General features: G+C 41.8%; 1 protein-coding gene and 1 pseudogene across 1 annotated transcript; both read left to right on the forward strand.

Moving 5' to 3' along the window:
* The first annotated feature begins 1,486 nt into the window (after positions 1-1,486).
* LOC144295408 (olfactory receptor 51G2-like) lies at positions 1,487-2,440 on the forward strand. The gene has a single exon (XM_077867799.1). The coding sequence runs from the start codon at positions 1,487-1,489 to the stop codon at positions 2,438-2,440; it is 954 nt and encodes a 317-aa protein (XP_077723925.1).
* Positions 2,441-12,705: 10,265 nt separating this feature from the next.
* Positions 12,706-13,866, forward strand: LOC144295156 (olfactory receptor 51I2-like; annotated as a pseudogene).
* Positions 13,867-15,764: the final 1,898 nt, after the last annotated feature.

The raw sequence follows: 15,764 nt of genomic DNA on the forward strand, positions 1-15,764 counted from the left end.
TGCCTTTTCTTAAGTATCTGAGAATTGTAATGGAGGTTTGGATAATGAATCAATACAGAAAGACTGAAAAAAATAGGAGGCTGTTGTTATAATATCTATAGAAATGATGACAATTTGTAGTTTCACTGGAAGAGGGGAGTGTCAAATAAAATTGATTTTGGGAATAGGATATGGGGTGAAAAGGTGTACTAGGTTTTTTGTTTTATTTTTTTCCTGGCGATTTCATGGATAACTGGAATGGGAGGAATGTCTGACAATATTAGAGGGTGAATTTTGGGGATAAAGTAGGAGAATTACAGTTTAATGTTCTGTGGGAGACTCAATTTATAATGCAAACCATTGTGAACATAGTTTATAGACCCATGGAGATGCAGAGTTATTGCTGAGGAGAGAAGCTGGGGAAACTGGAGAGCCTGAAGGTACAATGTGAAGTTATGGGATTAGAGGAACTTACACAGCACACTCTGGGCCCCTGCTTAACATTATTAATCCTGGGGCTCTGGAAGCTCAGCTGCCCTAACTCCAGGAGGTTACCGTCAGGCAGGTCAGCCTCACCCTTCTGTCTACACTAAGAACTTCAAAGTACTTGGGGCTGTCAGAATATTTTTTTGTGGTAGGAGGGCTGAAAAAGATATTTCAGAGCACAGTGTCTTCCCATTGAGTCCATGTCCACAGGACCGTCTCAAGGGCAGAGTCAGAAGAATATGTACAAGCTTCAAGCAGCAAGAGAGATGGAAATGGGGCTGGGGAAGATGGCAATTTAACAAAAGTGAATCATCTGAGTTCCCATCTTGTTTATCAAACTTAGCTTGAAGAACTCTTGGATATTTCCTCTAAGCCAACCCATCTTCAACAGGAGAGAAATTTGTCACTATTGCATATATTCAAAAGAACCTATTTGGGGCCCCAAGGGCATTTCCTGAGAAGAAATACAGAAAATGTTGATTTGATAACAGCAGTAGAAGAAAAACCAATCTGCTTCCTCAGGTGAAGTTTTTGAAAATACATCCTTTGTTTGAATATGTACTATCTAGTGTATTTGTTAATAGGCCAGGCTGTGGAAAACTTGTCTCTAAGAATAAATAAAAATGGAGTTGTAAGTGCTTATTCATAATACCACCCTAAATTTTGACAGAAAATTATTCTCTTTACTTCATTATTTAATCTGAGAAGGCACCCAGGAGATAGGCCTTTGGGTATAGGTTAAGTGAATAAAGACAGTTGTTTAGGCCCAAGAAAAGATACTGAGTGGCTAAAGTAGTAAGCAGAGATCAACTCTTAAAATGTATTCATTGTCACCTAAATTAGCCATGAAGGGATTGGGGCTTCTAAAGGGAATGAGGTTTCTTTAATGGCCTAAGAAAGGATTGTAGGGCAGGCCTTCCTTTCCATCCCACACTTAGTAGGGACTTTATAAGTGATGATCAAATGAATGGATTGCCTATTCTCTTACATGCAGAGTGGACAACTCCCTCCTGGAATCACTATGTTCTCCTGCAACACCAGCACTTCTGTTCGCTCTATGTTCCTCCTCACTGGCTTTCCAGGCCTGGAAGCCTCTCATCATTGGGTTTCCATCCCTGTCAACCTCACCTGTGTGGTTTCCATCCTGGGTAACAGTATCATCCTTCTCCTGATTCGTACAGATCCAGCCTTACATGAACCCATGTATTTTTTCCTATCTATGTTGGCAGCCTCTGATCTGGGACTCAGTGCCTCTACCTTTCCCACGATGATGTGGCTCTTCTGGCTGAATGCTCGTGAGCTTCCCTTTGATATCTGTGCAGCACAAATGTTCTTCATCCATGCTTTCACCTATGTGGAATCTGGTGTGCTACCGGCCATGGCCTTTGATCGTTTTGTTGCCATCCGGGAACCTCTGCACTATGCCACAATTCTGACTCACTCAGCCATGGCCAGAATGGGGGCTGCCATCCTTGTGAGGGCTGTCTTGCTCAATCTCCCAGGGCCCATCCTCCTGCGACGTCTGCTTTTTCCCCAGATCAGCATACTCTCTCACTGCTACTGCCTGCACTGTGACCTTGTGGGACTGGCCTGCTCAGACACCCAGATAAACAGCTTGGTTGGCCTAGTCTCCATTCTCTTCTCACTAGGCCTTGACTCCTTCCTCATTGTGCTCTCATATGCCCTGATCCTACGAACAGTGGTGAGCATTGCATCACCTGGGGAAAGGCTCAAGGCACTTAACACGTGTGTCTCACATCTCTGCATTGTTCTCATCTTTTATTTGCCCAAACTGGGGCTATCTGTGTTGCACCGGGTAGAGAAGCACAACTACCCTGCTCTGGCAGTGCTCATGGCCAACCTGCACTTCTTGGTCCCACCTTTCATGAACCCTATTGTTTACTGCATCAAGTCTAAACAGATACGTCAGGGCCTCCTAAAGCGCTTCAAACAGAAGAGGGTTGACGTCTCCTAGAAGAAGAGAAGGATCCAGAGGCAAAAGACTTCTCTGGGAGCAATCTGGTTCTTGGAGCCGGGGAGAATTAGTGATGGAGAGTTAATTCTTAAGGTTTGAATGATTCAGGTTTTACTGTTGAGCCTTTGTGAGGCACCATCAGCTTCTATAATTATAATTTTGAGGAATTGAGACCATTGAAAAGTATATTTAAGTATCACCTTAAAAAACACTCATTGCAGAGGGGGGACAAGATGGCAGAAGAGTAGGGTCCCCAAATCACCTGTCCCCACCAAATTACCTAGATAACCTTCAAATCATCCTGAAAATCTACAAATTCGGCCTGAGATTTAAAGAGAGAACAGCTGGAATGCTACAGTGAGAAGAGTTCGCGCTTCTATAAAGGTAGGAAGACGGGGAAAAAGAAATAAAGGAACAAAAGGCCTCCAAGGGGGAGGGGCCCCGCGAGGAGCCGGGCTGAGGCCAGGTCGAGTGTCCCCAGGACAGGAGAGCCCCGTCCCGGAGAAGCAGGAGCTGCACCAACCTTCCCGGGCGGAAAGGGGCTCGCAGGGAGTTAGAGCAGGACCCCAGGAGGGCGGGGAGGCCCTCGGGCTCCCGGGGACACTAACAGACACTTGGGGCGCAGGCAGGAGAGTGCGGAGGTCCCTAAGGGCTGCAGCGCGCACGGCTGGACCCGGAAGCTCGGAGGGGCTCGGGCGGCGGCTCCGCGGAGGGGGCTGCGGGGCGGGAGCGTGAATCCAACAGCGCAGGCCGCGGAGCACAGGGCGCCGGGACACAGCCCAGGATCCGGCCTCCCCCGGGACAGGCAGAGGCCGGGAAGGCCCAGGACAGCAAGGACGCTCCTGCCCCGAGCTGAGCAGATCAGCGGCCCCGCCCGGAGCCTCCAGGCCCTGCAGACGGAGAGCTCTGGAGTTACTGCGGGGGCTGACTCCAGGGCTCCAGAGCTGGCCCCGCCACTGCGGTGGTTCCTCCTGGGGCCTCACGGGGTAAACAACCCCCACCGAGCCCTGCACCAGGCAGCGGGCAGAGCAGCTCCCCCAAGTGCTAACACCTGAAAATCAGCACAACAGGCCCCTCCCCAAGAAGACCAGCTAGACGGACAAGGTCCAGGGGAAGCGAAGGGACTTAAAGTATACAGAATCAGAAGATACTCCCCCATGTTTTTTTTTTTCTTTTTGATTTCTGATTGCTTCCCCCACCCTTTTTTTCACCTTTCTTTCTTTTTCTTTCTCTTTTTTCCTTTTTTTTCCTTTTTTCTTTTTTCTTTTTCTCCTTTCTTTCCTTCTCTCTTTCTTTTTCTCCTTTTCCCAATACAACTTGTTTTTGGCCACTCTGCACTGAGCAAAATGACTAGAAGGAAAACCTCACCTCAAAAGAAAGAATCAGAAACAGTCCTCTCTCCCACAGAGTTACAAAATCTGGATTACAATTCAATGTCAGAAAGCAAATTCAGAAGCACTATTATACAGCTACTGGTGGCTCTAGAAAAAAGCATAAAGGACTCAAGAGACTTCATGACTGCAGAATTTAGATCCAATCAGGCAGAAATTAAAAATCAATTGAATGAGATGCAATCCAAACTAGAAGTCCTAACGACGAGGGTTAACTAGGTGAAAGAACGAGTGAGTGGCATAGAAGACAAGTTGATGGCAAAGAGGGAAACTGAGGAAAAAAGAGACAGACAATTAAAAGACCATGAAGACAGATTAAGGGAAATAAACACAGCCTGAGGAAGAAAAAACCTACGTTTAATTGGGGTTCCCGAGGACGCCGAAAGGGCCAGAGGGCCAGAATATGTATTTGAAGAAATCCTAGCTGAAAACTTTCCTAATCTGGGAAGGGAAACAGGCATTCAGATCCAGGAAATAGAGAGATCCCCCCCCTAAAATCAATAAAAACCGTTCAACACCTCGACATTTAATAGTGAAGCTTGTGAAGCTTGCAAATTCCAAAGATAAAGAGAAGATTCTTAAAGCAGCAAGAGACAAGAAATCCCTGACTTTTATGGGGAAGAATATTAGGGTAACAGCAGACCTCTCCACAGAGACATGGCAGGCCAGAAAGGGCTGGCAGGATATATTCAGGGTCCTCAATGAGAAGAACATGCAACCAAGAATACTTTATCCAGCAAGGCTCTCATTCAAAATGGAAGGAGAGATAAAGAGCTTCCAAGACAGGCAGGAACTGAAAGAATATGTGACCTCCAAACCAGCTCTGCAAGAAATTTTAAGGAGGACTCTTAAAATTCCCCTTTAAGAAGAAGTTCAGTGGAACAATCCACAAAAACAAGGACTGAAGAGATATCATGATGACACTAAACTCATATCTGTCAATTGTAACTCTGAACGTGAATGGGCTTAATGACGCCATCAAAAGGCGCAGGGTTTCAGACTGGATAAAAAAGCAGGACCCATCTATTTGCTGTCTACAAGAGACTCATTTTAGACAGAAGGACACCTACAGCCTGAAAATAAAAGGTTGGAGAACCATTTACCATTCAAATGGTCCTCAAAAGAAAGCAGGGGTAGCCATCCTTCTATCAGATAAACTAAAATTTACCCCGAAGACTGTAGTGAGAGATGAAGAGGGACACTATCCCATACTTAAAGGATCTATCCAACAGGAGTACTTAATAATCCTCAATATATATGCCCCGAATTTGGGAGCTGCCAAATATTTAAACCAATTAATAACCAAAGTGAAGAAATACTTAGATAATAATACACTTATACTTGATGACTTCAATCTAGCTCTTTCTACACTCGATAGACCTTCTAAGCACAACATCTCCAAAGAAATGAGACCTTTAAATTATACACTGGACCAGATGGATTTCACAGATATCTACAGAACTTTACATCCAAACTCAACTGAATACATATTCTTCTCAAGCGCAAAGGAACTTTCTCCAGAATAGACCACATACTGGGTCACAAATCAGGTCTGAACCGATACCAAAAGATTGGGATTGTCCCCTGCATATTCTCAGACCATAATGGCTTGAAATTAGAACTAAATCACAACAAGAAGTTTGGAAGGACCTCAAACACGTGGAGGTTAAGGACCATCCTGCTAAAAGATAAAAGGGTCAACCAGGAAATTAAGGAAGAATTAAAAAGATTCATGGAAACTAATGAGAATGAAGATACAACCGTTCAAAATCTTTGGGATGCAGCAAAAGCAGTCCTAAGGGGGAAATACATCGCAATACAAGCATCCATTCAAAAACTGGAAAGAACTCAAATACAAAAGCTAACCTTACACATAAAGGAGCTAGAGAAAAAACAGCAAATAGATCCTACACCCAAGAGAAGAAGGGAGTTAATAAAGATTCGAGCAGAACTCAACGATATCGAGACCAGAAGAACTGTGGAACAGATCAACAGAACCAGGAGGTGGTTCTTTGAAAGAATTAATAAGAGAGATAAACCATTAGCCAGCCTTATTAAAAAGAAGAGAGAGAAGACACAAATTAATAAAATCATGAATGAGAAAGGAGAGATCACTACCAACACCAAGGAAATACAAACGATTTTAAAAACATATTATGAACAGCTATACGCCAATAAATTAGACAATCTAGAAGAAATGGACGCATTCCTGGAAAGCCACAAACTACCAAAACTGGAACAGGAAGAAATAGAAAACCTGAACAGGCCAATAACCAGGGAGGAAATTGAAGCAGTCATCAAAAACCTCCCAAGACACAAGAGTCCAGGGCCAGATGGCTTCCCAGGGGAATTTTATCAAACGTTTAAAGAAGAAACCATACCTATTCTCCTAAAGCTGTTTGGAAAGATAGAAAGAGATGGAGTACTTCCAAACTCGTTCTATGAGGCCAGCATCACCTTAATTCCAAAACCAGACAAAGACCCCACCAAAAAGGAGAATTACAGACCAATCTCCCTGATGAACATGGATGCAAAAATTCTCAACAAGATACTAGCCAATAGGATCCAATAGTACATTAAGAAAATTATTCACCATGACCAAGTAGGATTTATCCCTGGGACACAAGGCTGGTTCAACACCCGTAAAACAATCAATGTGATTCATCATATCAGCAAGAGAAAAACCAAGAACCATATGATCCTCTCATTGGATGCAGAGAAAGCATTTGACAAAATACAGCATCCATTCCTGATCAAAACTCTTCAGAGTGTAGGGATAGAGGGAACATTCCTCGACATCATAAAAGCCATCTATGAAAAGCCCATAGCAAATATCATTCTAAATGGGGAAGCACTGGGAGCCTTTCCCCTAAGATCAGGAACAAGACAGGGATGTCCACTCTCACCACTGCTGTTCAACATAGCACTGGAAGTCCTAGCCTCAGCAATCAGACAACAAAAAGACATTAAAGGCATTCAAATTGGCAAAGAAGAAGTCAAACTCTCCCTCTTCGCCGATGACATGATACTCTACATAGAAAACCCAAAAGTCTCCACCCCAAGATTGCTAGAACTCATACAGCAATTCGGTAGTGTGGCAGGATACAAAATCAATGCCCAGAAGTCAGTGGCATTTCTATACACTAACAATGAGACTGAAGAAAGAGAAATTAAGGAGTCAATCCCATTTACAATTGCACCCAAAAGCATAAGATACCTAGGAATAAACCTCACCAAAGATGTAAAGGATCTATACCCTCAAAACTATAGAACACTTCTGAAAGAAATTGAGGAAGACACAAAGAGATGGAAAAATATTCCATGCTCATGGATTGGCAGAATTAATATTGTGAAAATGTCAATGTTACCCAGGGCAATATACACGTTTAATGCAATCCCTATCAAAATACCATGGACTTTCTTCAGAGAGTTAGAACAAATTATTTTAAGATTTGTGTGGAATTAGAAAAGACCCCGAATAGCCAGGGGAATTTTAAAAAAGAAAACCATAGCTGAGGGCATCACAATGCCAGATTTCAAGTTGTACTACAAAGCTGTGGTCATCAAGACAGTGTGGTACTGGCACAAAAACAGACACATAGATCAGTGGAACAGAATAGAGAATCCAGAAATGGGCCCTGAACTTTATGGGCAACTAATATTCGATAAAGGAGGAAAGACTATCCATTGGAAGAAAGACAGTCTCTTCAATAAATGGTGCTGGGAAAATTGGACATCCACGTGCAGAAGAATGAAACTAGACCACTCTCTTTCACCATACACAAAGATAAACTCAAAATGGATGAAAGATCTAAATGTGAGACAAGATTCCATCAAAATCCTAGATAAGAACACAGGCAACACCCTTTTTGAACTCGGCCATAGTAACTTCTTGCAAGATACATCCACGAAGGCAAAAGAAACAAAAGCAAAAATGAACTATTGGGACTTAATCAAGATAAGAAGCTTTTGCACAGCAAAGGATACAGTCAACAAAACTCAAAGACAACCTACAGAATGGGAGAAGATATTTGCAAATGGCCTATCAGATAAAGGGCTAATTTCCAAGATCTATAAAGAACTTATTAAACTCAACACCAAAGAAACAAACAATCCAATCATGAAATGGGCAAAAGACATGAACAGAAATCTCACAGAGGAAGACATAGACATGGCCAACATGCATATGAGAAAATGCTCTGCATCACTTGCCATCAGGGAAATACAAATCAAAACCACAATGAGATACCACCTCACACCAGTGAGAATGGGGAAAATTAACAAGGCAGGAAACAACAAATGTTGGAGAGGATGCAGAGAAAAGGGAACCCTCATACACTGTTGGTGGGAATGTGAACTGGTGCAGCCACTCTGGAAAACTGTGTGGAGGTTCCTCAAACAGTTAAAAATATACCTGCCCTACGACCCAGCAATTGCACTGCTGGGGATTTACCCCAAAGATACAAATGCAATGAAACGCCGGGACACCTGAACCCGGAGTTTATAGCAGCAATGGCCACGATAGCCAAACTGTGGAAGGAGCCTCGGTGTCCAACGAAAGATGAATGGATAAAGAAGATGTGGTTTATGTATACATTGGAATATTACTCAGCTATTAGAAATGACAAATACCCACCATTTGCTTCAACGTGGATGGAACTGGAGGGTATTATGCTGTGTGAAGTAAGTCAGTCGGAGAAGGACAAACATTATATGTTCTCATTCATTTGGGGAATATAAATAATAGTGAAAGGGAATATAAGAGAAGGGAGAAGAAATGTGTGGGAAATATCAGAAAGGGAGACAGAACGTAAAGACTGCTAACTCTGGGAAATGAAATAGGGGTGGTAGAAGGAGAGGAGAGCGGGGGGGTGGGAGTGAATGGGTGACGGGCACTGGGGGTTATTCTGTATGTTAGTAAATTGAACACCTATAAAAAATAAATTAAAAAAACAAGAAAGTTCCATGTGCACTTGAGAAGAATGTGTATTCGGTTGTAGTTGGATGTAAAGTTCTGTATATCTCTGTGAAATCTATCTGGTCCCGTGTATTATTTAAAGCTCTTGTTTCTTTGAAGATTTTGTGCTTAGAAGATCTGTCACTTACAGAAAATGCCAAGTTGAAGTCTCCCAGTATTAGTATATTATTATCTAAGTATGTCTTTACTTTGGTTATTAGTTGATTGATATACTTGGCAGCTCCCACATTCGGGGCGTAAATATTCACGATTGTTAGGTCCTCCTATTGGATAGATCCTTTAGGTATGATATATTGTCCCTCTTCATCTCTTACTACAGTCTTTGGGATAAATAATTTTAATTTATCTGATATGATGATTGCTACCCCTGCTTTCTCTTGAGGACCATTTAAATGGTAAATGGTTCTCCAACCTTTTATTTTCAGGCTGTAGGTGTCCTTAGGTCTAAAATGAGTCTCTTGGGGCAGCCCAGGTGGCTCTGTGGTTTAGCACTGCCTTCAGCCCAGGGCCTGATCCTGGAGACCCGAGATGGAGTCCCACGTCAGTCTCGCTGCATGGAGCCTGCTTCTCCCTCTGCCTGTGTCTCTGCCTCTCTCTCTTTCTCTCTCTCTCTCTCTCTCCTTCTCTGTGTGTGTGTTTCTCATGAAGAAATAAATAAAATCTTTAAAAAAATAAAAAAATAAAATGAGTCTCTTGCCGACAGCAAATAGATGGGTCTTGCTTTGTTATCCAGTCTGAAACCCTGCGTCTTTTGATGGGTTCACTTAGCCTCTTCTTGTTCAGTTACTATTGAAAGATATGAATTTAGTGTCATCATAATAACTATTCAGTCCCTGTTTTTTGTGGATTATTTCTTTGGGCTTCCTCTTTACAGAGTCCCCCTTAATATTTCTTGCACAGCTGGTTTGGTGGTCACATATTCTTTCGGTTTCTGCCTATCTTGGAAACTCTTTATCTCTCCTTTTATTCTTAATGAGAGCCTTGCTGGATAGAGTATTCTTGGCTGCATGTTCTTCTCATTTATGATCCTGAATATATCCTGTCAGCCCTTTCTGGCCTGCCAGGTCTCTTTGGAAAGGTCTGCTGTTAATCTAATAGTTCTCCCCGTATAAGTTAGGGATCTCTTGTCTCTTTCTGCTTTAAAGATCTTCTCTTTATCTTAGGAATTTGCAAGTTTCACTGTTAAATGTTGAAGTGTTGAACAGTTTTTATTGATTTTTTTTGGGGGGGGAACTCCTCTATCTCCTGGATCTGAATGCCTGTTTCCCTCCCCAAGTTAGGGAAGTTCTCAGCTATGATTTGTTCAAATACACTTTCTGGTCCTCTATCCCTTTCAGTGCCCTCTGGAACCCCAATTATACATAGATTTTTCCATCTGAGGCTGTCATTTATTTCCCTTAATCTTTCTTCATGGTCTTTTGTTTTTCTCTTTTTTCCTCAGCTTCCTTCCTTTGCCATCAACTTGTCTTCTATGTCACTCACTCGTTCTTCTACCTCATTAACCCTTGTCATTAGGACCTCCAGTTTGAATTGCATCTCATTTAATTGATGTTTAATTTCAGTCTGATTAGATCTAAATTTGGCAGTCATAGAAGTCCCTTGAATCCTTTATGCTTTTTTCCAGAGCCACCAGTAGCTTTATAATTGTGTTTCTGAATTGGCTTTCTGACAGTGAGTTGCAATCCAAATTCTGTAACTCTGTGGCAGAGAGGACTGTTTCTGATTCTTTCTTTTGTGGTGAGTTCTTTTTTTCTAGTCATTTTGCTCAGTGAAGAGTGGCTGTATGAGTGTGCTGCATCAAGAATATCAACCCAAGCTAAGTACATTTCACCCAAGATGATTCTGCTGAGATCAGAGACCAGAAATTGAAAACAAGGATCAGAACAAAATAAAACAGGAAGGCCACTAAATTGAAAAACAAACTTTAAAACAAAGTAGTAAAAATTAAAAGGCGAGGAATCTAAAGATGAAGAGAAAAACAAAAAAGAAAATAAAAAAGAAGAAAAAAAAATAAAAAAGAGGCAGCCCAGTTGGCTCAGCGGTTTAGTGCCGCCTTTGACCTGGGGCATGATCCCGTACACCCGGGATCAAGTCCTGTGTCAGGCTCCCTGCATGGAGGCTGCATCTTTCTCTACCTCTCTTTCTGTGTGTGTGTGTGTGTGTGTGTGTGTGTGTCCTTCATGAATAAATAAAATCTTTAAAAAAGGGTGGGGAGGAGAAGAAAAAAAGCGGGGACTGGGAGATGTGGGTGGTGACGAAGTTGTAGTGGAGAGAGAAGGTAGTCTACCTGAGGGATTCTAGAGGGTGATCCCCTTGTTTCTGAGTATATTAAGTTCTGTATGTTAGAAGATACTCAATCTCAAATTTATATAAACCAGAAATATTTGTAGAAGGCCTTAACATTGACCACCAAAACATAAATGAGATAAAAGAGAGGGGCAGAATGGGAATGAGGAATTTCACAGAATGAAACAACCTGGTATACCACTTGGTACTGGGTGCATGCTGGTCATGTTTTAGAAGGTATTAACTTCCGCCATTGTAGAACAAAATGAGGCAGAGAAAACAAAAAAACAGAAAACAAAACAAAAAAACATATCTTGTATATCTCTCAAAATTAAGTTGAGGATGTTGAGGGGAATCTAGAAGTAAAAAAATATATCTAGGACCTGTAATTGTAAAATATTAAAGTCTAATAGGAAGAATCTTAAAAATGAAGAGGTGGTAAAATATTGTAGAGAAGGTAGGAAAAAAGAAAAAAATTGGAAATTTACAGTCTGATATAAAAAAGAGTTGTACTGGTAAAAGGAAGAAAAAAAAACGAGGGGTATCCTCTGGTTCTATATACTGTAAATCCCTCGACTTCCCCTGGAGCTTTCCAGTGCTGCTTGGCCAAGAACTTGCTCTTCCCCTGTACTTCCAGCTGGTCTTCTGGGGGAGGGGCCTGCTGTGCTGATTCTCAGGTGTCTGCACCTGGGGGAGCTGCCCCGCCCCCTGCCACGTGCAGGGCTCAGTGGGAGCTATTTATTCTGTGAGGCCCCGGTTCCCTGGGGCTCATGAAGCCTGGGATTCTGGGGGCTCCTCTGCCCCTCCTGCGGTTCTGCCCGAGTTCCCTGCCAGCGCCTTTCCCTCTGGGAAGAATCTGGTGTGGATTTTTAAAGTTCCTGCTTTTCCGGGGCTGAGCTTTCCTGTCCTGGAGGCCCTCGCTGCCCAGGGGCCACTCCCCCACTGGATTCTTTTTTTTGTTTTGTTTTTCTTTCCATCTTCCTACCTTGTTAGAAGTGCAAACTCTTCTCTCTGTAGTGTTCCAGCTGTTCTCTCAAATCTCAGGTCCAATTTGGAGGTTTTCAGGATGATTTGAAAGTTATTTAGGTAAGTTGGTGGGGCCAGATGACTTGGGGACCCTACTCCTCTGCCATCTTGCCCCACCCCACTCATTTTTAAAAAATATTTTATTTATTTATTCATGAGAGACACAGAGAGAGAGGCAGAGACACAGGCAGAGGGAGAAGCAGGCTCCATGCAGGGAGCCCCACGTGGGACTCAATCCCAGGGCTCCAGGATCATGCCCCAGGCCAGAGACAGGCACTAAACCACTGAGCCACCCAGGAATCCCCCCAGGTACCTTTCCTCTGTGGGATCCCCTTGCTCAAATATCAACTCTGGTCTTTAATGCCATCAGCAGAGAGACAGTATAGTGAAATATTGCCTAATCCAGTATTCAGATACTGTGGAACCTTCCTCCCCACTTAGACACTATTCTAAGTGTCTTAACCAACCCCCCTCTGTCTGCTTGCTTCCCACTGTGTGTTTTAAATTGACAAAGTTAACCGTGTGATTTATCACTCTTACTTTGTTCTGTGTTTCTGTTCAAAACTTGCTTAGTTTGTCTGGTAATGTACATGGAGGCTACCACTGCATCAATCAAATTGCCCACAAGAGAGCAAGTATAAATCTATTAAAAATTACTTACATAGGCTTTTTAAATTAAACTGAGTTTTACCCTATTCAGTTTGCTCTGCTTGCAATAGATATTTAGTTTGCTTCTGCCTTGGACTCTCCAACTATTGAATGAAATTGAATTACTTTACTGCTTGATTTTCCTACACCTGTTCTCTTTTTTAGGTTTAGTTTCATGTCTACATTCAATTCTATCAGCCCCCCTTCTTCCTTCTTTCAGGAATTCCAGAGCTAGAGGAGTCTCACATCTGGATCTCCATCCCACTGGGCATCATGTACGTAACTTTCATCCTGGGAAACAGCATCATTATTCACATAATACCTAAGAATCCCAGCCTTCATGAGCCTCAATATTTGTTCTTATCCCTATTGGCAGCCACTGACACAGGCACATCAGCATCTATACCAACTACTGTACTTAATATCTTTCTCTTCAACCACAGAAAGATTGAGTTCCATGGTTGCTTGGCTCCTATGTTCTTCATCCATATCTTTTCATGGAGTCAGCCATTCTGCTGGCCATGGCTGTTGACCCCTTTATTGCCATATGCAATTCACTGCACTACACTGTGGTCCTGACTCAATCCCATGTTAATCAGATGCAATTGGCTACTGTGGCTCGAGGAGAGGTGCTGATGGCTTCCTTGCCCATCCTGCTCAAATGGCTTCCCTTCTGTAAGAACATCATCCTACCCACTCATTCTGCTTCCCCCCTGATATGGAAGCTTGCTTGTGGGTCCATTCATGTGAACATCACTTACAGGCTGGCACTGGATTTCTGCTCCTTTGGTGTTGACTTTATTGTTCTGTTTTATGTGTTGATCAAGACAGTTTTGGGCATTGTTTCTAGGAAAGGACAGCTTAAGACAGTCAACACATGTGTCTCCCTTAATGTCACTGTCCTCATTTTCTATGTCCCACTTATTGTCTTAATCCTCATCCTCAGAATAGGCAAATACCACTCCCCTCTCCCCCATGTCACTATGTCCAACATTTTCCTTTTCCTCACATCTGTCCTCAACCATCTAATTTACAGTGTGAAAACAAAACAGATCAGAAGGGCACTATGTAGACTATTTGTACTTAAGGTGGGATGAAGAAAGAGTAGGATCTCTAAGGACTGTCTAAAGGGATATTGAAAAAAGAAAGACCAGCAGACATTATTTTTCTGTGTTTTGAGGCACTTTCTTTTGTACATCTCTGTATGGTTTTACCATAATATTTTCAGAAATATAATGTTCCCCTCTAGTTTTAAATATTAGATCAAGAAAGATACCTAAAGCCCCTTTCACCTTATGTTTCTCATTCCTGGTATTTACACCACTTACGTGTGAGCCCATTTCAATCTAACCAATCCTACAGATATTTCTATCTGAGACTCCCTTCTATATGGTTATATGGCTGAAGTCTGATTTTAAAATAAAATATTGAGGAATGCCTGGGTGGCTTAGCAGTTGAGGGTCTGCCTTCGTCTCAGGGTGTGATCTTGTCCAGGATAGAGTCCCACATCTAGCCTGCTTTTCCCTCTGCCTACGTCTCTGCCTCTCTCTGTGTGTCTCTCATGAATAATAAAATATTTTTTTAAAAAATTAAAATATTCATATTGTTATACATTCATTATCTCTGGGGATCTTGAGATATTTTGGAGGGAAATATTCCAGATGAGAGAAAGGCTTATTTTCACAATGTTTATTTAAGTCTGTTTATGCTTTATGATTCTTTTCCTGAAACCATACCAATATGAGCCCCATATAACACAAAAATTCAGTGAACGATGAAAGCAGAGGCACCTGGGTGGCTCAATTGGTTAAACATCTGCCTTCTGCTCAGGAAATGATCTTGGTGTCCTGGGATCCAGCCCCACTTTGGGCTCCCTGCTCAGTGGGGAGTCTGCTTCTCCTTCTCCCTTTGCCTCCCACTCCCCCTGCTTGTAATTTCTCTCTCTCACTCTCTCTCTCCCTTTCCCAAATAAATGAGTAAAATATCTTTTAAAAAGGAAAAAAAGAAAGACTAAGGCAAAAATATAGCAAGGTGATGTACCTAAAATCTGCCATTTATGTCGTGTATACTTGATTTTCTCAGGTTGCATTAATTTAGATTTCATTTATTTGAAGATATAAGTATATAGTGCTTAAACTAAAATCAGGACTCTGTAGCTTATCTGTTATGTATCCAGGGATCATAGTAGTCCATATTTCAGTGTGCCCATCAGTGAAAAGGAGTTCATAATGGCATCTATTTTGTGAGGACATTATAAGAAGAAATGTGATAATTTATGTAATGTGTTTATAACAATGTCTGGCATATTGCAAATGTTCAATAAATATTAACTGCTTTATTATAGGTTAAAAATATGGTAGATGACAAAGGTTAAGCCAGGATTTAAAGATAGATACAAAGGAATAAAGGCTTCGGTCATTCAGGTGGTGATATCAAAAGTGACCAGAGAATAATATATTTGTTCTCCAGTTCAAAGACATACTTAGTTTTATTTTTATATATATTTTATAAAATGTGCTTATTTGCAAATGTGTAAAAAACTTCAGACTAGGCTTACATAGTTCATATTTGTGTATATCATATTTATATGCTCCATATTGCCACTGCAGATCTGGGAAAAGCATCAAATTCTCTATATACACTAGTGATGCCTCCAAATTAACTACGACAGAGAAAAAATAGACATTGTTACTTTACCCATTTTTAATTGAGTTATGTGGACATTAATTCATGGTTCATTAATTATTGATTCAGTAATCATATTTTATTATACATTTATTTATTTGACAGAGCGAGAGAGAGTGTGAGCATGAGTCTGGGGTGAGTCAGAGGGAGAGGGGCAAGCAGACTCCCTACTGAGCAGGGAACCTGATACAGGGCTCAATCCCAGGATCCTAAGATCATAACCTGAGTCAAAGGCAGACACTTAACTGACTTATACACCCAAATGCCCTGATTTAGTAATCATATTAAGTTCTGCTTTTATTGTCACCTT

The sequence above is a fragment of the Canis aureus genome, chromosome 23, assembly GCF_053574225.1.
Source record: "Canis aureus isolate CA01 chromosome 23, VMU_Caureus_v.1.0, whole genome shotgun sequence".
NCBI classification, from domain to species: domain Eukaryota; kingdom Metazoa; phylum Chordata; class Mammalia; order Carnivora; family Canidae; genus Canis; species Canis aureus.

Bases quoted from the DNA above. Each gene is read 5' to 3' on its own strand.
- LOC144295408 (XM_077867799.1), top strand. From the start codon at position 1,487: ATGTTCTCCTGCAACACCAGCACTTCTGTTCGCTCTATGTTCCTCCTC.